Source organism: Protopterus annectens, chromosome 10.part0, assembly GCF_019279795.1.
Source record: "Protopterus annectens isolate FY-2018-M chromosome 10.part0, PAN1.0, whole genome shotgun sequence".
NCBI lineage: Eukaryota > Metazoa > Chordata > Ceratodontiformes > Protopteridae > Protopterus > Protopterus annectens.
Genome location: NC_056744.1, coordinates 340,501,396 through 340,527,898, shown reverse-complemented (window position 1 = coordinate 340,527,898; position 26,503 = coordinate 340,501,396). Strand labels below are relative to the sequence as shown.

General features: G+C 44.6%; 1 protein-coding gene across 3 annotated transcripts in view; it reads left to right on the top strand.

Moving 5' to 3' along the window:
• Positions 1-26,503, top strand: part of LOC122813109 (quinone oxidoreductase-like protein 2) — a 666,821-nt gene that overhangs the window by 585,731 nt on the left and 54,587 nt on the right. For 2 of the 3 annotated variants that reach the window (XM_044085238.1, XM_044085236.1), the window contains exon 10: positions 9,536-10,565. The exons of the other annotated variant lie outside the window; for it this stretch is intronic. In XM_044085238.1, the coding sequence (XP_043941173.1) occupies positions 9,536-9,604 (69 nt within the window). In that variant the 3' untranslated portion in view covers positions 9,605-10,565. Of the gene's footprint in view, positions 1-9,535; positions 10,566-26,503 lie in introns of those variants that run through there. 3 annotated transcript variants of the gene reach the window in all.

Sequence of the window (26,503 nt, the reverse complement as noted above, 5' to 3'; positions counted from 1 at the left end):
ATATGCCTTCCCTCCTCTGCCTCTCCTCTCCAAGGTACTCCTAAAGGTCAGACAAGAGAAGCCAAAAATGATACCGATTGCCCCAGACTGTCCACGCCAGCACTGGTACCCAGTCCTGAAGAGCTTGTCTCAAGGCCCAGCCTGGACATTGCCTCTAACACCTCATTTGCTGACCCAACAGAACAGTCATATCCTACCCAGCCAACTCAGAACCCTAAATCTGGCTGCATGGTGGATAATGTAATCATTCAGAACACACCACTCTCTAAAGCAGTTATGGATGTTATTTTGGAGGCCAGGAGGCCCAGCACCAGAAAGACTTATGCAGACAAATGGAAGAGATTCTATGCTTGGAACCAAGCACAGGGAATTGACTCGCTTGAACCAAATATTCCTCAGATTTTGCAATACCTGACTGAGATGCTGGACAAAGGCCTATCTTTCTCATCAATTAAGATCCATGCCTCTGCCATTTCAGCTCATTACAATATGGACCCACTTATTTTTTCTCATCCACTCCTAAGACAGTTCCTCAGAGGGGCCAAAAATATAAGACCTCCAAGTAGAGCTCCAATACCTACATGGGACCTCAATTTTGTCTTGGAAAAACTCACACTGCCTCCTTTTGAGCCTGCCAACACAGCAGAGATAAAATACTTGTCATGGAAAACTGCTCTTCTCCTAGCAATAACTTCAGCAAGAAGAGTCTCAGAGTTACAGACACTAATGGCTGTGGAACCTTTTATTATTTTCCATCAGGACAGGGTTTCTCTAAGGACAAACCCGACATTTATGCCTAAGGTAGTGTCCAGCGTGGCTCTTAACCAAACCATACATTTGCCTACCTTTTGTCCAAACCCACAGAATAAGGGGGAGAGACTTCTGCATACTTTGGACATACACAGACAGCTACGCTTTTACTTGGACAAGACTAAAGCCTTCAGAAAAACTGAACAACTCTTAGTGGCATATGCTGCAGGTTCCCAAGGAAAAGCCATTTCAAAGCAGACTATTTCAAAATGGATAGGCCACTGCATTTGTTTCTGCTGTTCACAACATGGCAAATCAGTGCCCAAGGGCATTAGTCCACATTCTACCAGAGCAGCAGCCACTTCAGCAGCCTTCCTCAGAGGAGTACCAACCAAGGATATTTTGGAGGCTGCAACATGGACTTCAGTGTATACTTTTACAAAGCATTACCATTTACCTCTCTACTCTAAATCCAGAGCAGGCTTTGCCACTGTATTTCTGCAGGGCCTCATAGCCACTCCAAACTCTATTTAGGCCCAGCTGCCCAACCTCAGCTTTGGGATTCAACCCATGTGTAATGACTGCAACAGTGAAACACGATGAACATAGTACAGTTGTGTACCTACCATAAATGTAGATGTTTGAGTGTATTCACTGTTGCAGTCCAGGTTACCCTCCCACCATCCCCCTTTTTCTTTGCTGGGACTTATCTGTACCTATCTATTCTATACAACCTATGTGGTGTATTTGCTTGTAGATGAAGGTTATATGCATGCTTTTTTATGATCATAATTTTTACAGCCTACCCCTTTGGGAGCACCTGACATCTGGGGCAAGAAAAACTGAAGAAAATGGCGTTGGCTGCATTTTTTATACCCCTGGCGCATTGACGTCAGGGAAGAGGCGACAGCAACTGACGCCAGACCAGGACTTTGGAATTCAGGCTGACTGCGGGTAGCCTGCCAGCAGGATAACCCAAGTGTAATGACTGCAACAGTGAATACACTCGAACATCTACATTTATGGTAGGTACACAACTGTACTTTCCTTTTACCATGGTCACCCTCAATTACTCAGTCTAGTGTAATTTGTACTAGCTAGTAAGTGTAAAATGTAAGTGTTTGTTATTGACGTACAGATTCATACATGGTCTAGGGCTTTGATGTCATCAAGAGCTTTTGATGCCATGAACAGACACACATACTCATTTCCTTCCTTCTTTCCAGCAAACATTGTTGGATGTTCCCAAGTTTATTTGGAAACATCGATTTTTTTTAAGTCAACTTTTCGTGTAGCTCTACCCTTTGGAACTTTCATATTCGGAAGGTTGAAGACTAACAGATATTTGATTCATTTAGTAAGTAGGTAAGATCACTAGGCATGACTGTCTGTTATTAGAGGCAGGCCAGGAGAACTGTGTCATTGAACGCCTTGATCTGACATTGTTGTCTTCATTTGATCTTCAACCTATGGGTATAGGCACCAACATTGGTGCCGAGCTGGCCATATCCAAGCTACGGTGCTGAAACTGAGCTCCTCCCTTACCCATAATATCTCTCGCTCCCTCACTACCCCAGATCTCGTTTGCCACCATTCCCGCTAAATGAGTCATCTGAGCTCCATCCTTGTTGCCAGTTTTTAGCTGCTTGTGAGAATCTTTGTATTCTGGTACCGTTTTAAAACTTTTCCTGTTAGTTTCTGAACTTTTCCCTACCCTTCGTGTTCTTTGTAGATAGCAATTTTCTTAGCATTAAGTCTCATCTAGTCAAGTTCCCTTTCCTGTCTTTCTGTCATGGTCAAGTCAGAGAAAGGTGTGGGTTTTAAAAAATGCACTGGGTGTGGGCATAACCTCCCACCCTTGGATGGTCACATGTTGTGTGTAGTATGTTTAGGTGTCCCTCACTTAGACTCTGGATGCTCTAGTTGTGCGGGGTTTTCTTCTCATACCCTCATGGACAGATGCAACAAGCTGATTCTTAAGGGTTTGTTACCTAGTTCTTCTGCTACAGGTGCAGGAACTCGACCTTCTGTTAAGTCATCTGAGAATAAAAGCAGGGATGTGGATAAGAAAGCTGAGAGAGAGAGAGAGAGGGAGAGAGACAGTGAAAAATCTAAAGGTGACCATAGGCCCCCGGAGAAGCGGAAACTTGCAGAATCGTCCTCTGCTGCTGGTGAACCTTCTCCCAAGATTAGGCCTAGGTTATCTTCCCTTCAGCCTAGATTCTCTCCTGAGCCCCCAGATTCAGCTTCGCCCAGGCACCACTCCTGGCCTGCATCTGTGGCTTCTTCTGCCAGGTCGTCCCTTAGCTTGTCCGAGAGAGAAGTGGACCGCCTTGTGAGACAGTTCCTGTGGGCTCAGATCCAGTTGGGAGTCCTTCCCACCCTCCCCCACCAGGAGTGGGGGGGTCCTTTCCCTTACTAGGTGTCCTCCTTTCCCGAGCGCCAGGGTTTCAGGACCTTCGGATGTCGGAGTTGCTGGCGTGGACATTTTTTGGTTTCTTCAACGCTGACCATGGCCTTGATTTCCTAGGCCCCTTTCTCTTCGGTGCTGGAGGGCTCTTGGAGTCGTAGTTTGCTCACGCCAGTTCCAAGGGTTTGGCGTCTGTGTCGAAGTTTTTGGTGCCTTCCCTTTCCCTCGGAGCTTTGGTGCTGAGCAGCTCGGCACCAACACTCCTGTCAGAACAGATGGGGTCTGGGGTTTTGGCTTCGCCGGCGTTGAGCGCCTTGGTTCAGGTGCTTGCGGCGCTGATCTCCCGCTGCCCGTCTGTTTTCAATGTGGTGGAGAAGGTCCTCTCTACTTCAATGTTGAGATCCTCTGTGCCTCCCCCTTCAGATCCTCTTCAGTTCCAGCTGAACTGTGGACCTGACGTCCCCAGTCCTCCACTTCAATGACAGCATGCCTCGATCCTCCAGACTTCTCTCCCTTTGGAGCCCCAGACTTCCAGTCCCTCCTGGAATCTCCCCCCAAGGAAGTCCACCGTAAGCATGTGTGCAAGAGGAGGCACATTGACTCCACCCCTGAGTCTGTCACCGAAGGCAGTGACTGGGAGGAAGGTAAGGGCCCCCCCTGATCTCCACCCAGTGATGTCTCCTATGGGGACATCATGGAAATTCTGAGTCAGAAGGGTGGATGATCAGCCCCAAAGCACAATCCAGATGAGTCAGTGTTCCTGGAGGCATTCGAGGCAGGCCCATCTACTTTTTGGGTGACCCCCCCCCCCCCCACAGACCCTTTGGTAGACCTGATTGCCTGCAGGGCGTGGAAGGAACCGGATGCGGTGGAACCAGTCCCAAAACACACTGACAAAGTCCTTAGTCCCCTACCAGACATGTTTTTTTTTGCAGAAGAGTGTCTCTGTTGATGCTTTGGTGGTTGCAGCTGCCACAAAAAAGGAGCTGGCCCAGTAGAGCACCTCTGTCCACCCACCTGACAAGGAATCCAGAGCGATAGGCTGAGGAAGGGTGTTTATACACCAGTGACCTTCTCTCTAAGGGCACTGAATTACATGGTGCACGCCACTAGACTGCAGAGATCACTCATTGAGGAGCGTTCTGCATCTACCCTAGAGTCCATGTCGACAAAGAAGATCTTCTCCTTTAGAGTGGCCACTCTTAAAGCCATTTCTAACACCTCTATGAGGCTGCTGTCCTATACCACAGAAGGTGCATCTAGAGCAGCTGGTTGAGGCATCGCTACTAGGCGTTACGCCTGGATGTGGCTTTGCGACTTCTCTTAGCCCTTCAATGCGTCCTTCACAAATACCCCCTTCGATGGATTTAGCCCAGTGCTTGAAGGACGGTAAGACCCTGTCTGCTGTTAGAATCTGCTTTTTTACTCCTCAACATTCCTATTCCAGGTATTAAAGAGATAGTAAGCAGTTGTGGTTCGGGAAGTCCAGGACCTTCTATCAAGATGCACCGGCAGAGTCTTCCCCTAGAGGCAGATCGGGAAATGATTCTTTTAGATGGCACCCTAGGGGCAGGAGGGCTTCGAGGGAACTAGGGCCTCAGGACTCATGCCCAGATAGGCCTTTCCAGTGGCCCAGAAGTGTTGCCTGGCTGTCCTACCCAGGAGACAGTCAGGGTTACTTTTCTCTGCACCCATCAGCCTGGGAAGCCAGCACATCGGATCAGTGCATGCTGATATTTTCCAGAGGCTATCTGATACCCTTTCTTCACTCGCCAAAGGCCTGAAAGATTCTCCCGGATATTCCACCTGCTCACAGGGAGGCAGCCGAACTCGAAATTTCAAAGCTGCTCAACAAGCGAGTCATCCAGCCCGTCCCCCCATGCTATCTGGATCAGGTGTCTACTCAAGGTTCTTTTGGTGTCCAAAAAGACGGGGGGACACAGACCAATCCTGGATCTCACCCACTTGAGCAGGTCTGTCGCCAAGACAAATTTCCGGATGGTTACAATTCAATCTGTCGTTCCCTACCTTCTGAAGGACTACTGGATGTGCTTGGTGGACCTCCAGGATGCTTACTATCATATAAAGATGAACAAGCATCACAGGAGGTTCCTACACTTCCGATCAGGAGTCTGGCATTATCAGTTTCAGGGTTACTCCCATTTGACCTCCCCCACAGACCCCAGGGTGTTCATCAAAGTGGTAGCAGTACTCGCAGCGTATCTCATGCTGCAGGGTATACGGGTTTTCCCCTACCTGGATGACTGGCTTCTAGCTGTACCCACCAAGCATTAGCTTCTTCAGGCCAGGGACCAGTTCCTTCAGTTAGCTTCGACCTTGGGCATCACGATAAATTTTCCCAAATCGAAATTGGAGTCTCCCTGTTCCTTGGAATTCATCAGAGTGCTGTTGAATACATTTACGTGCAAGGTCTTTCTCATGAAGGACAGGATTAAGTCTGTTCAGGATCAGGTGCGTTTTCTTCTGGAAACCCCTTTGCCGTCAGCAGCCCAAATCCTTCAAGTTATGGGATCTATGGCAGCAACCATTGGGATGTTACCCTTGGCAAGACTGCACATGTGGGTTCTCCACTGGACCCTATCAGTTCAGTGGTCATTCCTGGACCAGCCCCTGTCCCAACCCATTCGGTGGTGGTTGAACACTCAGAATTTAGCAGAAGGTCGATCTTTTGTAGCCTCCGCTCCTGTGGCCACAGTCACCACGGATGTCTCCCAGCTTGGGTGGGGGGCGATTTCCTGGCACAGACTGTTCAAGGGACATGGTCTGTGTTAGAGACCAATCTACACATCAGCATTCTGGAGATGAGGGCAGTGCTTCTAGCTTTGCAAGCACTGCATTCATTTCTCCCACAAAGAATGATTGTGATACAGACAAATGACATGGCAGTGGTCTGGTATATCAACAAAGAGGGAGGAACCAGATCTTGCCCCTCTGTCAAGAGACCATGAGATTGTGGGAATGGGCGATTTCCTCAAGCCACCTTCTTATTGCAATGCACATTCCGGGGAGTTCCAACATCCTAATGGACAAACTTAGCTGGACCATTTTGTTTCCTCACAAGTGGTCTCTGAAACAATCAGTGGTGGACATGATCTTCCAGAAATGGGGTCAACCAAGCTGCGATCTCTTCTCATCACCTTCCAACACCAAGTGCAGCAAGTTTTTCACCCTGACTCCCCCAGAGGAGGGATGCCCAGAGATGCTATAGTTCATGCTTGCCCCCCCCCCCCCCGGTCTGTTGTATGTGTACTCTACACCCTCCTCTTATGGCAAAATTGCTTCAGAAGGCTCAGAGATCGAGGAGCCGTGTGATCTTCATTGCCCCCCTCTGGCCTCGTCAGGTTTGATTTCCTCTCCTTTGGTCTCAGTGTCAGTCCTCCTTGGATTCTGGATTGATGTCCAGATCTAATTTCCAATCCGGAGGACGATTATCATTCCGATCTGGAAAGCCTGAAGCTCACAGCTTGGCTTCTGCAGTTCCAGTGATGGCTAGAGTTCCTGGGCTTTCAACTCCTGTGAAGCATCTGCTCACAAGTCATCCACCATGAAGATCTATGCTAGTAAATGGAAGAAAGTTTCCATTTCGGCATCCCACAATTCGGTGGATACTTTTACTGCCTCTATTCCTTTGGTTTTAGACTTTCTGACTTGTACCTTCAACCAAGGTGTCAGTTTCTCTACAGTTGAAGTCCAACTAGCTGCCATATCCCATTATCATGTAGGACTAAAGAATTCTTCTCTGGCCGCTTCTAGATTGTGCAAGGCCTTTTTGAAGGGAACGTTTCTTTTACAGCCTCCAGTTAAGGACCTGGCCCCTCCTTGGGACCTAACCTTTGTACTTCAAGTGCTTGTGTCATCTCCCTTTGAGCCCTCCGCAGGAGTGGATCTACAGTTTTTGTCACGGAAAACAGCTCTATTGGTACCTCTTACTTCATCTAAGTGGGTTTCTGAATTACAAGCGCTTTGCATTCAGTCCCCGTACCTTATTTTTTACAAGGATCGTGTTTCTCTTAGGCCGAAACCTTCCATAATGCCCAGGGTTGCTTCAGAGAAGAATATTAATCAGGTCATTCATCTTCCTTTGTTCTTCCCAGAGTTTCAAAATAAAGGGGGGAGTATCAATTACACATGCTTGATGTACATGAGCTGCTCCGTTTCTATCTAGATAGAACCAAATCTTTCAGAAAGTCCAATCAGCTGTTTGTATCGTATTCTAAGTCCAGATTGGGATTGCCTGTTTCCAAGGTAACCATTGCCAACTGGATTGTGTAGTATATCACTTTTATTTATAAGAAGCATGGTGTTCCTCTTTCTTTTACAATGAAGGCACACTCCACCAGGGCTGTGTCTACTTCATCAGCTGTTTCTTCCAGGGTACCAGTTGATGAAATATGCTCTGCAGCTACATGGGCTAGGTCTTACACCTTCATATCCCATTACAAAGTGGATATTTCATCTAGGAGCAGAGCTTCCTTTGGTTCCGCCATGCTCCGAAACATCCTTCCTTAGGGCCACCCAGGGCTCAAGTAGCTGGAGACTCTGTCCCACAGGTTGAAGATCAAATGAAGACAATAATGTCAGATAAAGAAGTTATGTACGCACCATAATGTTCCATCTGCATTGTTGTTCTTCATTTGTCTTCAACCTTCCCTCCCTCCTTCCCCCTTTCCATGAGTGCTTGACCTGGCAGAGGAGGCCTTCTGTTCTCTCTCAATACCTCCTCTTCTAGAGGTTGTTGCTGTCACTGTGTTTCTAGGGGATTGGGTCAGGAACCTATTTGTCAGGCAAACTCGATCTGAGGTAGTGAGGGAGACAGAGGCATTATGGGTAGGGGATGAGATCAGTTTTGACACTGTAGCTTGGATATGGCCGGCTCAACACCGATGTCGGTGCCTATACCCGCAGGTTGAAGACAAATGAACAATGCAGATAGAATGTTATGGTGAGTACATAACTTCTTTTTCATAGTCGCACAGTTTAAATTATTGAAGGGTTCAAGGCTCCCTAAACATGTTCAAATAGGCTTTTCAGTACACTTTCTTTGTTTTGATTTTTTACTAATACAGAAGTGTTGTGGGGCGGTGACCTAATGCTTGTGAATGTTTGCGTGTGCTGTTGATGATTTGTAGTCTTGTGTATTGCTGTGATCTTTGAATAAGAAGTTTATAAATTATTGCTGTTATGGCCACCATGAGCCATTTAAAGAATCAAGATGACCAGTACTAGGCTTGTTTTACCAAGGTGTTACTGAGCTGCCTTTTAATAATTTGGATGAGTGGACTGCAACATGATGCCTTTGTTGAAATAAGTGTGGAGCTCAGCTGTTGTTGTTCACTGAATGTTTGATTAAATGCCCCAAACTCACTGTATGACCAAATGCCTGTTGTTTAAAATAACCTACTGCAGTTTACTTGTGTGGATTATTGTTACTAAAGTGTGTCCACTAAAATGGCAGCTTTGCAAGTGAGGTGCTGTTCGTTACAGTGCTTGAAGTGTAGCATCAAAACTTACCCGAAATACAGTAACTCATGAAGTGCTTGCAAAATCTGGGGAATTTTTAATTTTCTTTCTGTGTCCGTTTGATGTAAATTTATAATATGACATATCTTTATACCTGAAAAGACTTTAAAATAAAAGAAAATAGGCAAGGCCACAGAAATGTCTCACTAAAAGAATCACAGGCCTAAAGCAGATGCCTTATGCTGATCGCCTTAAAAAACTCCAGCTATACTCTTGTCGCATATCGTCTACTCAGAGGTGATCTCTGCTTAACATACAAGGCTATGTCAAACCCAGACCTGTTGGACATGCTACACTTAAAGAAATCCCAATCCCTCAGAGCCACATGCTCCAGGGATCTAAACCTTGTCATCACAATAAACAAAACATGCTGGAGGGATAGGTTCCTGACCCAGAGACTCCCCAGACTCTGGAATAGACTGCCCATACATGTCAAGCAGAGCGCCTCCTTGGCCCTCTTCAGAAGGAACTTTGACGATTGGATGGGAGAAAGGAAATTCACCCCAGGGATCACGTAAGTCGCCCTGCTAGACAGGGGTCCAGGAAGTAAATAGTGTGGGAAGAAATAGCCAGGGAATTGTTATGGCTAGGCTTGTATAGGCCCTAGGGCCGATAGCCTAGTACCAACCTATGAAATAAAAACTTAATTCTTTTTTGCAATTTTTAAAAATAAAATACAATTCTTATTCTGGGTCGCACAATAGATTTTTTTTCTGTAGTTTGTTTATTGAGGTGTCAGATTCCAGCTCTTTTTACACAACTATATAAAGCCTGTGCATTGTGGAAACGTGCATTATTTTATTGTTCACCTTTCTCTTGTTTTTTGTTTTGCAGGTAAATGAAGCCTTCCAGTATGTATTACAACGACAGTCCACTGGAAAGGTTGTAATATCCGTAAGATAGATGTCTTATCAGAAGCAGACTTGGATATCTGAGTACTCAAGACAGCCATTATATAGAATCTCCCTTCAGATGCTCTGCAGATTAGCATGATATTTGACAGGAAAATGTGTTTAAACCTTTGGCTTTAATTTTCTCTCTAATTTTTCCATGAACAGTCAATTTGGATCTACACAGCAAAAGGGGAAAACAGTGAGTTCTTCCAATCTTATCACCAGGAACTGTCTGTGGGAAAGAAAGACCTTTGACAAGTAAATGCATCTTTACAGGAATTGTCCTTAAAATAGTTCAGCTTTATACCAAAAGTGATTGTATACAAGAACCTGTAGTAGAGTTCTTGAAAATTATAATACAGCAACAATGAGTTAAGATAAAGGTGACTGAGAATTCTGTAACTGACACTGATGGCAAGTTGAAAAAGGAGGGAATATAATTGAATATCTAAATAGCTGAATTTCTTATGAAAAACAAGCAAGATGATTTAGAAAAAACAGGGAAAGGAGAAATGATATGATAACATGTAGAGTGCCTAAGACAATGGAAGGCAAAAGTATGGCCTATTTTCTAGTTATCTGACTTCCTGAAACATTACATTTGCAGGAGAAACTTTGGGATAGGGAGAACACACAGATCACTTGTGAAATTATATAAAAATACAGCCCCCCCCCCAAAAAAAAAAAATCTGTAATTATAGAAAACTAGATGTCTGTTGTTTTCTTAGGGGAAAAAAATTGCAGAATAGTAAGATATGTCCTTCTTAGAGTCACAACTATAACTATATCCTTAAAAGCTAAGGTGCAATCAGTGAACAACTGGAAAAATGGTAGAAATCAGTAGAAATCATTAAGTGACTACAAAAATAAGATCTTTGTGGGCCTTGTTGTACTTGGGTTCATAGGATGTTCTTCGTGTTTCACTGTTGCAGTCATTACATTTGGGTAATCTGCTGGCAGATTGCCCTCAGTCGGCCTGATTAACAAATATTTGGATCCTGTGTCGGTTGCTGTCCCTTCTTCCATGACGTCAGGTCGTCAGAGGTATAAAACATGCAGCCGACGCCATTACATCAGTCTTTCTTGCCGCGCATTGCCCGAAGCAGAAGCAGTTCGCAAGTGCCGGTCGACCGACTCCTGAAATTTTCGTTTTCGAGTTTCAGAACCAACGTGTTAAACTAAAAAGCTAAGTACCCTGTTGGGGAAACTTTTTCTTGCTCCTTGCCAATGTCAGTAAAAGTTAATAATTGTATTACTTGTGGGAAGCAAATACCTCATAAGGATTTCCATTTGTACTGTATTCCTTGCCTAGGCCCAGACCACAACGTACCTTGTTGCCGGTTCTGTGCTTTATTAAATCAGAGCACTATCCGCCATCTGTACATTTTTGCTTCTAAATATTTTGGATCATGGTTTAATTATCCAGAAATGACATCTGTTAGCAATCCGACTACCAGAATACCTAAAAAAATGCAAAGAAAAAGAGACAAGCCGTTGAGGTCCAAAACTGCCGACGACGCTTCCCCTAAGCCAGTCGCCAGTTTGCCGGTACTCAGTGAGGCGCTTTCCCAGCCCCTGATACCCGCTACTTCTGATTCACAGGCCTCTACTGAGACCCATTCGGAGTCCAGGATGCCGCGAGATGCTTCAATTATGGAACCCGCAGATGTCTCTACCTTGGATGGGTCCGGAGCTGCTGTGCAGGCACCGGTTTCTGAGGGTGTATTCGGGCCTACTGATTTGTATATTAAACCAACACCATCTTCAATATTAAGGCAAAAATCTCGATCTATGCCTAAAAAACAAATGATAAAAATGGCTGAAGATTTAATTACTCTAATCAGGGGTAGCCACCCCCCCCCCCTCTAAGAGGCCTAGGGCTGAAATTGATTATGAATCTTCTGAACAGGATTCTATTTCTTCTGACTCTTGTAATGAACATGATTTGTCTATACCTACTTATGAGGACTCTGATGCAGAGGATTCCATTCCTTCTGCTTCTCCCCCTGAGGACTTTTCTTTTGGGGAAACTTTACATACCTTAAGGGAACATTTCCACTGGGAAAGGCAGGATTTTTCTGAATCTAAAAAGAGGCTTAGGGATTTTCTTCTTCCTCAGCATAGGCCTTTGGCTATACCTCCTGTTCTAGACATTGTTGATGATGTGTTTTCAGAATCTAGTATGGCTCCTGGTTCTCTGCCTCCAGCTCCTTGTAAGCCAGACAGATACTGCAGGGTTCCTTACTCCGACAAATTCCTTTTCAAAAATCCAGTTGCGGATCCTGAAACCATTTCTCAGGGCCCCAAGGGCATTAAGGCTCCTAGTGCTAAAAATCCTACCCCTTCTGATAGAAATTCTAGGGCGCTGGATAGATGGGGTAAGAAGGTCTATACTTCTGCAACCTTGGCAGTCAGGGCTTTAAACTGTCAATTCCATATGCTAAAATATCAGCAGCATATCATGGGACTGCTTAAACAGAAAATGATTTTGATTTCTGACTGTGTGGAAAATAAAGATTTACAGGATTTATTGCATTCAGCTGAACAAGTTGGAAAACATACTTTGCAATGAGATTTTGATTCTTTGGATGCCTCTTGCAGGGCTGCTGTAACTGGGTCTGTGCTTAGAAGGCATGCTTGGCTCAAAAAGCAATCTCTGCCTGATCATGTTAAAGCAAAATTGTTGGATGCTCCTTTGCAACAGAACCGTCACTTTGGTAATAAGGCTGAAGAAGTTCTAAAAAAGATGGAAGATAAAGCAAAATCAATGCAAATTGTGAAAGATTTCTTACAAGTGCAAACTCCAAGATTTAGTAGGCACTGGCCTACTAAGAACTGGTCCTTTCCAGTTCCTTCCAGAGCCACTCAAGTCAAACCCAGACATTCCAAAGGCACCAGGTTTCAGTCCCAAGGGACTTTCCGGACTAAGCAATGGGGTGCCTCCTCTTCCAAATCTGGAAACAACAAGACACCTCCCTATGGTAAGCAGTCTCAATGACTTTCCTCTAGAATTACCAAGCACTTACCTTTTAGCCGTCCCTTTGGGGGGAAAACTGGCTTTTCATGCAAAAATCTGGCAACTTATAACCCAGGTCAAATGGGTTTTAAATATAGTATCCCAGGGATACAGATTTCATTTCCACACGTTGCCAACTCCAAGCGGATGGCCAGACCTTCCCCCAAATCAGTGGGCAGAGGTTCAGAAACAAGTACTTTCACTCTTAAACGTAGGGGCTATTCAACTAGTACCAGAAGAGGAAAAGGGACAAGGTTTCTATTCCAGACTTTTCCTGGTACCTAGAAAAGACAAATCATGGAGTCCAATTCTGGACCTGTCTACTCTAAACACCTTTCTGAACATTCCAGAATTCAAGATGCTGACTCTTCACCAGTTACTTCCTATGCTAGGCAAAGATGCCTGGTTGGCAACTCTAAATTTAAAAGAAGCTTATCTGCATATCCCAGTCAGGAAATCTTGCAGAAGATACCTCTGCTTCAAAGCAGGCTACTTGCATTATCAGTTCTTTGCACTACCCTTTGGCTTATCTACTGCGCCCAGGGTCTTTACAAAGTGCCTGGCTCCAGTAATTGCATTTTGCAGAAAAAGAAATATTCAGATATATCCATACCTGGACGATTGTCTAATTCAGGCAGAAAACAAGGCCATTCTTCTAAAACATCTGGCGTTTGCAAAAAGGGTTTTAAGTTGTCTAGGGTACACTATAAACGAAAAGAAATCACAACTGGTACCCTCTCAAAAAATTACATTCCTGGATGCAAGCTTGAATACAGCTGCCCAGATGGCTTTCCTTACGCCAGAAAAGCAACTTCATTTGGTGACTTACTTCAAACAGGTGGCCACAAAAACCCTGCTATCTGCAAGACAAATACTGCAAGTGTTGGGGTCATGGCCTCCTGCATTCTTCTAATTCCATATGCACGACTGCATATGAGGAAACTTCAATGGTACTTAAAAAGTTTATGGAGTCAACATTGTCACAACCTGGAAATAATGATTCCTATCATTCCTTGCCTGCAACTAGAGTTCCTATGGTGGGCAGAGGCTTGCCACCAAAACAAGGGACTGCCATTCACACCACCCCCTGCCGCCCAAACCCTAACCACAGACGCATCAGACTATGCATGGGGGGGCTCATCTGGCAGGGAAGTGCATTCAGGGCAAATGGAGCCCAAATCAAATGCACCTTCATATCAATCAAAAAGAGATGCTAGCTGTACAGAATGCACTGACAGCCTTCAAGGACTACCTTCATCCAGGACAGCTAATGGTAAAGACGGACAACACCACAGTTATGTGGTACATAAACAAGCAGGGGGTACACATTCCTATCCCCTCTGCAGACTAGCCATGGCATTGTGGAACACGGCCTTGAGCTATCAAGTACAACTACAAGCTCAATTCCTGCCAGGACAGCTGAATATTTTGGCAGACGAACTAAGCAGAAATCTCATGGACCCACACGAATGGAAACTGGAACCATGTATTTTCAACATGTTGATACGCAAATGAGGGAGCCCAGACATAGATCTTTTTGCCTCACCCCAGAACTACCAGTTGGACTAATTGTGCACAAGAACTCCTCACAGAAAAGCCTGGAAAGTAGATGCCCTGTCTTTCAGCTGGGAAGACCTATCACTCTATGTCTTTCCCCCTCTGCCTCTGCTCTCCAAAGTATTGCTAAAAGTCAAACAGGACAAACCAAAAATGATTCTAATTGCTCCAGACTGGCCTCGCTAACACTGGTACCCACTCCTACGCAGTCTTGTCTCAAATCTCTCCATGGCACCTGCCTCAGACACCTTCTTTACTGTCTCAGCAGAACAACCAAATTCTGCACCCTCAGCTCCAAACTTTGAATTTTGCAGCTTGGCTAATCACTTAAATTCCCCCTTAGCATCCCTCAGCAAACCTGTGATGGATGTAATTTTGGAGGCGACAAGACCTAGTACTAGAAAATCTTATGCTGACAAATGGAAAAGATTCTGTGCCTGGAATCAATCTCAAGGGATAAGCACAGCAGTGCCCAACTTACCACAGATTTTGCAATACTTAACTGAGATGCTTCACAAGGGCCTTTCTTTTTCTTCCATAAAAATCCATGCCTCAGCCATTTCAGCTCATTACAACACAGATCCTCCCCTCTTCTCATCCTCTGCTAAAGCAGTATTTCAGAGGGACCAAAAACTTGAGACCACCCAGGAGAGCTCCAACCCCTGCTTGGGACCTTAATTTTGTATTGGAGGAACTCACTCTCCCTCCTTTCGAGCCAGCTGCTACTGCAGACTTAAAATTTCTCTCCTGGAAAACAGTCTTCCTTTTAGCAATCACTTAGGCTAGAAAGATTTCTGAATTACAGGCCCTTATGGCAGTGTAGCCTTTCATAATTTTTCATGCGGACAGGGTGTCGCTCGGGACCAACCCATCCGTCATGCCCAAGTGGTATCCAGTGTGGCTCTTAATCAGACCATTCATTTGCCAACTTTCCTTCCCAATCCACAGAACAAGGGGGAGCAGATTCTGCTTTCATTGGATGTACACAGGCAATTTAGATTTTACTTGGACAGGACTAAATCTCGAAGAAAATCTGAACAAATTTTATTTTACTTATTTTATTTATTTTACATTTGTTTACCGGGCTAGTCTAACTGGATACATGTCCATTTTCAGTAGAGGCCCGGGGAGAAAAGCTCCTAGGTAAATACAGCTAAATTAACAAATTTCTGAGAGTTAAGCATATAAACAAAATCAATACAAAAAATACAAGCAAAAACAGACTGATTTACAGGATAAATTCTAACAATTCAAAGTAAATTGTCAGTATAGAATTCATATCCTGGTAGCATTTGCTGCAGGGACAGAGGGAAAGTCTATTTCAAAGCAAACCATTTCCAAATGGATAAGTCATTGTATTAATTTCTGCTATAAGCACCGTGGAAAACCTGTCCCCCAGGGGATCAGATCCCATTCCACCAGGGCTGCATTTACTCCTATGGCCTTTCTCAGAGGCGTTCCTACCAGGGATATTCTAGAAGCTGCTACCTGGAGTTCAGTTCATACTTTCACCAAACATTATCATTTACCAATTTTCTCCAAATCCAGAGTTGGCTTTGCCACTGCTGTTTTTCAGGGCCTTATAGCCGGTCCTAATGCTGTATAAATCTTTCCTCCCAACCATAGCTTTGGGAATCTACCCAAATGTAATGACTGCAACAGTGAAACACGAAGAACATAGTACAGTTGTGTACACTTACCATAAATGTAGATGTTCGAGTGTATTCACTGTTGCAGTCCTGGTTACCATCCCTCCAGCCCCCTGTTTTTTCTTTTACTATACCTCTACTTCCTTTTACTACACTTAAAAGCCTTTTTGGTGTATTTGCTTTTGTTTGGAAGTATATTTTTTGTGTTTTAAATTAGTTTATATATATATATATTTTGCTCCCCATTTGGGGGGCACCTGACATCTGGGGCAAGAAAAACTGATGCAATGGAGTCGGCTGCATGTTTTATACCCCTGACGTCATGGAAAAAGGGACAGCAACCGACGCAGGACCCAAGACTTTGTTAATCAGGCCGACTGAGGGCAACCTGCCAGCAGATTTCCCAAATGTAATGACTGCAACAGTGAATACACTCAAACATCTACATTTATGGTAAGTGTACACAACTGTACTTTCATAGGTAAGTACTAGGCTATCTGCCCGAGGGCATCTATAAGCCTAGCCAGAATGTGTTGGCTTTCGCTGCCCCCTTAGATTAGTTCCCTGTGCCTCTGTCCAGCAGAGCCACTGCAGTGACCCCCGGGGTAAATTTTCTGTTTCCCATCCACTCGTCAAGGTTTCTGTTGAAGAGTGTTAGTGAGGGGCTCTGCCTGATGTAGATTGGAATCTTGTTCCAAAGCATGGGGAGTCTCTGGGAAAAGAATCTATCCCTCCAGCATGTCCTATTTATCATTGTGGTGGGGTTTAGATCCCTAGAGCGTGTGGCTCTTGGGGATTTTTTTTTTTTTTTTTTTTTTTTTTTTTAGGTGGAGCATGTCCATCAATTCTGGGTTGGACATGGCCTTGTATGTTAGGCAAAGATCACCTCTAAGTAAGCGGTATGCAACCAAGTACAGCTGGAGTTTCTTCAGTCGGGCTGCATAGGGCATTTGTTTGAGGCCAGTAATCCTATTGGTGAGGTACTTCTGTGATCTTTCCAGCTGTTGCAGTGTCTTGTAAGGTACATCCCAAATGGGGTGTTGTACTCTATGATGGGTTTGATGAGTGATGAGTAGAGGGGCACAGTAACCTCTCTTGTTCTAGATGCGAACCTTTTGTGATTAGGTGGGACACATAGAAGGATTTTCTAACCACCTTGGTAATATGATTATCAAAGGAGAGATAACTATCTACTTGGGTCCCCAGATCCCTTATTACATTTTCTGTATTTTGGGGGACTACCATGTATGTGGTAGTTCACGGGTACTTTTGTTTTTTCCAAAGGGGATGACTATGCACTTTTTGGCATTTAGCTTGAGGCCATGTTTTTGATACCAGGTATCCGTCTCAATGAGACCTTTCTGGAGGATGTCTCTATCAGCTGGAGAGTCAGTTATGGCCCCCAGTTTGCAGTCTTCTGCGAACTTGGTCAGCCATAGTCCTCCTGTGTTTGCCTGTACCTCTGAGAAGTATATACCGAACAGGAGGGTTCTCAGGACTGAGCCCTGGGGGACGCCACTTGTAACTGGTTTAGAGTTGGACCTAGAGCCTGCAACTCTCACCGTGTGGGTTCTATCTGTGAGCCAATTGGCAACCCATCTCATGATGTAGGGGTTTATGTTCAGGCTGGTGAGCTTGTCTATAATACCAGAATGGGAAATGGTGTCAAAATCCTTTGCGAGGCCTAGGTAGGCTGTGTGGGCTTCCTTTCCCTCGTCTAAAGCCGTGGTAGCTTTCTCAAAGAAGTCCACCTGGTTTATTAGGCATGATCTGCCCTTAACAAAGCCAAACTGGGTAGGGTCCAATGTTTGAAGGTTCCCAATGTCTCTGTTAAAGAATTCCATGATGATGCGCTCCATAGCCTTGCAGACCAGGCTAGTCAGGCTTATAGGGCGATAGTTCCTGGGGTCCATTGTGGTTCCACCTTTGTGGAGTGGGATAACTGTTGCTGTGCGCTACTCTATGGGTATGTAGCCTGTATATAGGCTGAGTTTAAACAGTGTGTTTAGGTGAGGGGTTAGTTCATTTTGGAGCTCTTCTAAGACACAGCCTGGGACACCGTCCGGTCCCATTGAAGCTGTATTTTTGGCTTTGGATAGGGCTGTTTTAACCTGTGTGTCAGTGATTGCCGGGGCACTACATTCTTCTGGTATGGTTATGGGCCCTTTAGGGGGTGAGACGGGGGTGAAGTTTTCACTAAACCTGTCTGCCAGAATGTTGGCAATATCAGTTGGTTCAGTGTATTTTGTGCCATTCTGCACTAACTCAGAGCAAATCTGAGAGTTTCCCCTTAGGTTCTTGACATATCTAAAGAACGCTTTGTGGTTATCTTTGGAGTCCTTGGCAATTTTTCTTTCGAAGCTTACCTTGGATGATTTTATGAGGGATTGTAGTTTCTTGCTGATACTAATCAGGGATGTCTTTCCTTCTTGGTATTTTACTCTTTTCTGCACTAGTTTCCTCCTTCTATTGTATAGCTTGTTTATGGCAGTGGTCCACCAGACTGGTTTCCTTTTCTTGGAGGAGTGAGTCTTGGTTTTGCTTGGGATAGCACGATCCATGCATTCTTGCAGGTCCTCATAGAGTGCCTTTGTAAGGGATTCAGCAGCTTGGACAGCGTTGTCCTTTAGCATGGGGACTGTGAACCTTTCCACCTCGGTCTTAAGTAACGTGAATTTTGCTTTTGAAAAGATGTTCCACGGTGGTTTCCTTGATTGGGGGTGGGGGCAGAATGTGGATATCCAGAGTGATTAGTCTATGGTCTGATCTAACCAGTGAGGGTTTGACCTCCGGTGTAGAACACCGGTCGCTCATGTTGGTGATGACCAGGTCCAATATGTTGTCACCTCTGGTGGGGGTGTTGACCAGTTGATCCAGGGCGTTCAAGTTTATAAATTCTAGGAAGCGTTGGGCAAGGGAGTTAGTACTTGAGTTGTTCTCCCAGTTAATGTGTGGGTAATTGAAATCACCCAATATTAGGGCGTTTGGTAGGACCTTCTTATTTTCCAGTGTCTCCAGAAATGCAGAATGGGGGTCCTGGGTCATGGTGGGTGATCTGTAGCAAGCTACAATTTGAATTGCAGTTTTGCTCGTTGTTAGTTGCACATGGATGATCTCTGAAGCATTGTGCTGTGACACTAACTTGGAGGTGTGGGTATCCTTGATGAATATGGATACACCCCCACTTTGTGTTTCGGTCCGGGTTCTGTGGCCGAAAAGTATGGTATGAGTTATACCCTGGTAGTGCTGGGGTGCTCTCAGGAGCCTTAAACCAGGTTTCTGTTACTGCACAGATATTGATGTTCTCCATACTGAGGAGTACCTCGAGTGCATGCATTTTGCGGTTTAGACTTCTGGCGTTGAGTAGCATTACCCTCAGTTTTTGGTTACTTGTGCTGTTTACGGTGGTGGGTTTGTCTTTTGAGCCTTGCCTAAAAAAGGCACTATGGGGGCGGCAAAAGCCTTGGCCACTATTCAAAAGCCTAAGGATGACGGGTGCAATCCATCTCTTGCGAAGCAACGTGGCTTATCGAGCATGTCATTGCAGGTGGACAGATACCGGATTCCCTTTGAATGACACCAGAAACTTAGCCAATTGTTGAAATTGATCATTTTTTCTTTATACTGTGGCATCATTCTTGGTGAGGGCAGGATGCTACTCAAAGTCAGGGTCATACCGGGCTGGGCTATGTGAACAGAGAGCTCTTCCATGTCTCTTTTCATGTAGCCTAGGGAGTTGCATCTCAGGTCATTCACATCAACATGGACAATGACAGAGTCGTATTTGTATTTGTTCTGGAGTGACCTGAGTACTTGTGTTATGTGGCCGATCCTGGCATCCAACAAGCAGCTAACTGTAACCTTCTCCTTGTCCAGCCTAGTTAGTTGGACATCAGTGTGCCTGACTGTAGAGTCGCCTATTACTAGTGTGTTGGGTATGCTATTTTACCTTAAGGGCTGTGATTGCGTGGCACACTGATTATGTGAAGTATGTTTCATGGTTTGTGATGGGATGTGGAGGTTGCTTGGGTGTCTGCTTTGGAGGTCACTGTTGCTTTTGCAGATTTTTATTTAGAGCCTCCGAGTATGTTTTTGTGTATTTTCGTGTGTTATTTGCCAGTGTTGGTTTAGTAGGTATATGTGAGATTGGTAGTGTGTTGCAAGTATTTTCCTTCTCCTCTTGACTGTCAGTTCCATTCTTGGGTTGAGAGAGCTTTGTCTCCAGTTTGGCTGTATAATTGCATCTTTTGCATATATTAGTGTTTGGTGGTAGGAGGCGAGGGTTGTCTGTGTACATGAGGCAGTCGTAACATTGCCTCAAAATGCCCAGATTCACAAGTTGGACTGGAGAGTACACCTGAAACTGCCCTTTGGACATGCCTGAATAAGTAAAGTGAGCTGTTTTACTGATTAGCTGGTAGGTACGAATAGAGAGCCTTATCCTTCTGGACAGTATAGGGGGTCTAGTGCTAGGGTTAATTAGTGCTTCCTATGAGTTTTGAGCAAGTGCTGGGCTGTGAAATGAATGGTTTGAGTGCTTAAGTTGAAAGTTTGTCGAAAATGAAAGAGAGAGAGAAATTAGCCCAAAATGGCCAATAAACTACTAACTTCTGGGCTACAGCAAACAAGGTGCACAAATTTCAGAAAGAAACAGATCAAATGAGCAGGCACGATAAGCCTTTAACCAGAAATTCCCAGCTTAGAAGGGCAGAATCTAGCATCTCTTCCCACAAGTGTGCAGACTACAAACCTTAATGTAAAATAACTGGCCTGAAGCCAAAGTGCTCAAACCAGAACTAATACACATTGCATTAGTTGCAATGGGTGCATTTTGTGTACATGCTGACTAGAAATGAGACAGCTCTTCTGCTAATGCAACGATAATATGGAGTGCAATTCATTACTTGAAGTTTTATCAATAGATGACTTTTGATATTTGAGTTAGTAATTTTTCTATCTTTACTAAATGTATTACTCATTCTTTTGTACTTGTAAAATTTAACTTGCTTTTGTTTTAACTGTCATGTTTCACAAAATTTGGAATAAATTTGTTCAGAAATCTTCAGACTGTCACTTTTTAAAGGCATTCAGTTCATTAAATGCACCGTGTTCAAAAGAAGCTGTTTATTCTTAATGTAACTTTTTTTAAGTTTTCTTATTCCATGTTCACCCGTCTACCATCAGGTACCTTGCTTCTATCACTCTGTATCTTACCACACTCTCACAATTCTTTTAGCAGACTTCATAGTTTGAAGCTTCTAAATGAGTCTGCATGCTGCTGAAGTATAGTGCAAGGCATTGTGTCGCTGTGACAGTGTTGCTGACTGTATGCTGATTTGTACCGATTTAAGGAAGTAAGATGCAATAACCTCTGTAAATATGGCTTTTCTTCCTCTGTTGTTGCATCTGATGTTCTCTCTTCCATCTGCCTCAACCTGTGGGTTATTGGGTACAGCTGGATCCAAGGCTGGCACCTCAGACTCTTAGCGCCGAAGCTCCAACTCTCCACAAATGATGCATTGTGTCCCCAATTCTCCTTAGATCTTGTTTGCCACTGTTCTGTCTCAGACAAAGTCTCTGGAGCTCTGATGGAGGTAAGTGATTTTCAGCTGTTCTTTTAGTGATTAGACATTCTAGGGTCCGTTGAAAGGAAGAGAAAGAAAAGGATAATGAGAAAGACAGGAAACATCTGGATAAGTTTTCAGCCTCTGATAAGTCAGTGCAGAAGGCCCCAAGGCCCTCTGCTTCTTAGAGTCTTGCTATAGATCTGGCTTCTGCACCTCCCTGGAACTAATCCCTAGTCCTGTCAACACAGACACCAGAACAACTTTGGTCCTGTCTTTGGAGGTATGTACCAAACCTCTTCATGGTTGCATCACAGGAGTCCCATTGGCACCAAAATCCATTTATGACTGTTAATCCAGATCTCCAGTTCTCATCAAGAGTCTTCATTCCCTCAGGTCTGTTTTTGTGCATTTAAGGTTTAGGATTTGGACAAACCCCTGCAATGGCGTGCTGAACTGCCCTTGACAGCTTCCTCTACTAGGTCCATGAGGAACCTTAGGAAAGTCTATTTGGATGATGCAGACATTCTTGAAGGCTCAGATTGATTTGGGGGATTATTCCCTCCCTCTGTGCCCCGAGTGTGGAGAGAACTAGCCCTTTACCTTGTTTTTCCTTCTCCAGTTCACCCTTCAGAACCAGTGGTCCTGGATCAGACTCCAGTCCATTTGGTTCCCTTGTTGGTGCTGACAGCTTGGCTGTCTTTGGTGCTGGAATTTGCTTTGATGTACTCAACTCCAGGCCCCATTGGAGCAATTTGTATCCCAGAGCTAGGGTGCCGGGTCGACTTTGAGACTTTTGGAGCCAACTGCGCACACTAGTGTCCTAGCCCTAGACAGCTTGCCTTTGTTTCAACCAGTTCAGTGGCTGGGGTGTGTGCTCCTCCTACATCTGTAGATCGAGGATGATGTTCATCATATTTGTCAGTGATACAGTAGCCAAGGATATAACAGCCAGCCAGCCAGCTTTCAAAGCTTCAAGGCACCTTCCATGTCCCAGACTATCAGGCAGCTTGAGCTAAGCTGACTAAAATACAAGTTTGGGTGCCAGTAATCTTCTGAGGTTTAGTGCCACTGAATAGAACACTCTTCTAAGGCTTTTGAGGATCAACTGTCAGCTTGGTGCTGTTCTTTTGCTAGGCAGATAAGTCCCTTTGGGAAAAAACTTCCATTTAATCAATATTGTTTGTGTTTTATCACTTTCCTTTTCAGGAAAGTTATTTTAAAGCTGAGAGTTTTGTGTTTTAAACGACAGTCATGAGACTGTATCATACTTTTAAGTGGGAGCATTCTTTTTTCCTGTCAGTTTAAAAGTTGTGTAAAGTAACTGAAAAACTTTTTTTCTGCAGAGAAATTGTGTTTATTTTACTTTTTGAGGGTGGCAAAGTGTTTTAAAGTGCTATCTGATGATGTCCTTTTCATTCTTCCTCAAAGTATGGTTGGCGGATCTGACTCTGACATATGCACTAGACATTAGCTCCAACTCTCAAGTGACTCCCTCTACCTGTAATGCCCCTGTCAAACAACAGTACCCCAGATCTCATTTGCTGCCTTCTTACAGAAGCGGATCCTGCTCTAAGACCTAAATTTGGGTTATTATATTGACTTATTTATGAAAACTCTTAACCTCTTCCATTAGTTCTCCCTCTGCTGTTAGTCAAGTTTTCTGTTCTGTTTACCATTAGGCTTTCTTTTCCCGTTTCTACTGTCTGGTAGCCTTTTTAATGTGCCATTGTTGGTACTAGTACTTCCTTTCACCCTGTCTTTCTACCCCTTAGAGAATGTTCTACTTACTATTATTGGTAATTTACTAATTTGCTTAACTAAAAAAAAAGCTGTGCCTTACATTGTACGTCTTTTTTTTTTTGAGCTATGGCCAAAAAACCTACTGGCTTTAAAATGTGCACTTCCTCGGGACAAAATTCCTAATTCTGATGCCCACTGTCTAGGAGCACCAATACCGACTGCACGATTTGTGTTTAACTCTAGAGCACTTTTTGACAGGCGTAATAAGTTGGTCCTTAAAGGGATGCTGCTCCTTCTTCATCTGTTTCCTCAGGGGCTCCAACCCGAGTAAACCAACAAAGGCTTTATCAGAGACTGAGGAGCCTCATGAAAGAACTCCTACCCATTCTCCTAAAGTTTTGCTTTGACCATGGCTTCTTCAGATCTGCCACAGAAAACACTGAAGACATCAGATCTGACATCTTCAGATCCTAAAAGAAAGCAAAATCCTCAGATCTGACTGATATACTAACCAAGTCTCCTCTAAACCATTCACTTTGGTTCACAGTTGAACCAGTGTCTCTTCAGCTTCATTCCCAGCTTCTCCAAATGACACCAAGGAGAGAGTCTAGGCCACAGTCAACTACATCGTCCATTAGGTCCTTGGAAGTTTTTCCAAGGCAGACGTGGATAGGATGATGAGGAAATTCCTGAGTGCTCAGATTGAGATGGGGTTATTCTGTAACCGTCTCCCATCAGATCTGTGAGCCTCCCGTCCACTTCTCATGGAATGATTTCTTCTTCTCTGATCATCCCGTGGTTTCAGAGCCCTCAGACCTGAGACCCTCGAGTGTGTCAGTGTCAGATCCAAAGACAAGTAGGTCTTCGTCTCTCATTGCCTCCCTGACTGGTTCTGCTCCTATTCCCTTGGATCCGGATGAGTCTCAGAGCCGAAATGCCACTGGCAGATGGGGTCTACTCTGATGTCATTAGACACTTCCCTGCCTTTTGGATCCTTGGCGCTGGATAGCTCAGGTACAGCTCTCTCCTCAAGGCATGGATTCGGGCAGGGTTGAGGCTTGGTTGCTTTGGAGGTCTTGGCTCTTGTGCGGCCAGCCATGGCTTCTACCAGTCCATCTGCCTTTGTGGTAGTGGAGAGTGCTTTCTCTCAACCAAGAGGTTTGATTAATCTTTCATCCTTGGGTCCAGCATCTCTTCCCCCTTCCAGTTTGAGGAACAGTCAGTACCATCTAGCATCCAGACAGTTCCCATTGAGGAACTTCCCCTCTGTTCGGATACCTCTGCAGATCTTCTCACTGAAGAGTTTCCCCATAAGAGAACATGTAAAAGGAGGCAAACAGATTCCCGTATGGAATCTCTCACCAAGGAATACTGATTTTGATTAAGGGGAAGGGTCTCCCAGATCTCCATTAGATGAATGTCTTTGTTTGGCCCTTCTATAAAAGAAATGCTTTTTTGGAGTGAAGAGGATGGAAAGACCCAGTCTGCTATAAGGGATAAGCTTTTCTACTCCTCATACGATCGTTTTCTCTGAGTGAGAGAGGAGATAAGAATATGTGGTTTTGGATATCCCAAGGTCCTTTGCAGGACTCACATTGGGACAACTTCTCTAGAGGCAGAGGGGGAATTCAAATGGAAGATGCAGCCCTTGAGGCTGGGGAGGCCCACAAAACAAGGTTTTCCAAGATTCCATTTTGGGCAGACCCTTTCAACATTCCTGAAGGGTTGCCTGATTTCCCACCTTTGGAGGCAGTTGGGGGCGCTTGCTGTGCACCCAGATGTCTGAGCTTCTATAATAAAAGATTCATGGGTGCAAAAAAATAATATCCAGAGGTTATTTCATGCCTTTTCCAAATTCCCCCAAGGAAGAGAATAAAGCTTCCTGACATCCCACTCATTCAGACAGAGGTTGCAGCTCTAGAGATTCAAAGCCCCAGCCATAAATAAGCTATACAACAGAAGGAGGAAGCTACTACATGACAGAGCAAAATCCCAAAAAGGGAAGGCATCTCTGATCAGTATTAGCAAGAAACTTCGATCCCTCATAAAATCATCAAAGGCCAGTTTTGAAAGAAAAATTGCCCTAGACACTAAAGATAATCACAAGGCCTTCTTTAGTTATGTCAGGAACAGGGGCGGAAACTCCCAGATATGCTCTGAATTGTTGCATAACTGTACAAAATATACCGAACCTACAGACATAGCCAACATCCTGGCAGACAGATTCAGCGCAAACTTCTCCCCCCCAAAGGAGCAAATGCCTATCCCAACTGAATGTAACCTCCCTGACATCACAGATGCACAGGTGAAAGCTGCCCTCTCCAAAGCAAAAAACACAGCATCTATGGGACCGGACGGTGTCCCAGGCTGTGTCTTACACAAGCTCCAAGAAGAACTGAACCCTCACATTAAGTCACTGTTCAAACTTAGCCTTACTACAGGATATGTACCCAAAGAATGGCGTACTGCTACAGTGGTCCCACTCCACAAAGGTGGTGCCACAACAGACCCCGGAAACTATCGCCCCATAAGCCTGACTAGTCTGATCTGTAAAGCTATGGAGCGTATTATCATGGAACTCATAAACAAAGATATTGGGAGCCTCCAGACACAGGACCCTACCCAATTTGGCTTTAAGGGCAGATCTTGCCTCTTAAACCTAGTTGATTTCTTTGAAACAGTTACCAAAGCCATAGATGAGGGCAAGATAGTCCACACAGCCTACCTGGACCTCGCAAAAGCCTTCGGCACAATACCCCACTCGGGCATCATAAATAAGCTTACCAGCTTAAATATCAACCCCTATATCACAAGATGGGTTGCAAACTGACTCAGAGATAGAACCCACATGGTCAGAATCGCAGGTGCCATGTCCGAATCCAAGCCAGTTACAAGTGGCGTCCCACAGGGCTCAGTTCTAGGACCTCTCTTGTTTGGTATAAACTTCTCTGAGGTTCAGGCTAACACAGGGGGATTATGGCTGACAAAGTTCGCAGATGACTGCAAACTGGGGGCCATAATCGAATCTCCAGCTGACACAAGCATCCTCCAAAAGGGTCTCACAGAGACGGATGCTTGGTGCCAGAGCCACGGCCTCAGGCTAAATGCTAAAAAGTGCATAGTCATCCCCTTTGGGAAAAACAAGGTGCCCACAAATTACCACATAGGTGGTAATCCATTAAGTACGGAAGAAGTAATTAGAGATTTGGGGACCAACGTAGATAGTAATTTCTCCTTTGATAATCACGTTGCCAAAATGGTTAGAAAGACCTTCTATATAGCCCACCTTATCACAAAAGGGTTCGCATCTAGATCAAGAGAGGTCATTGTGCCCCTCTACTCGTCACTCATCAGACCCATAATTGAATACAATGCCCCTG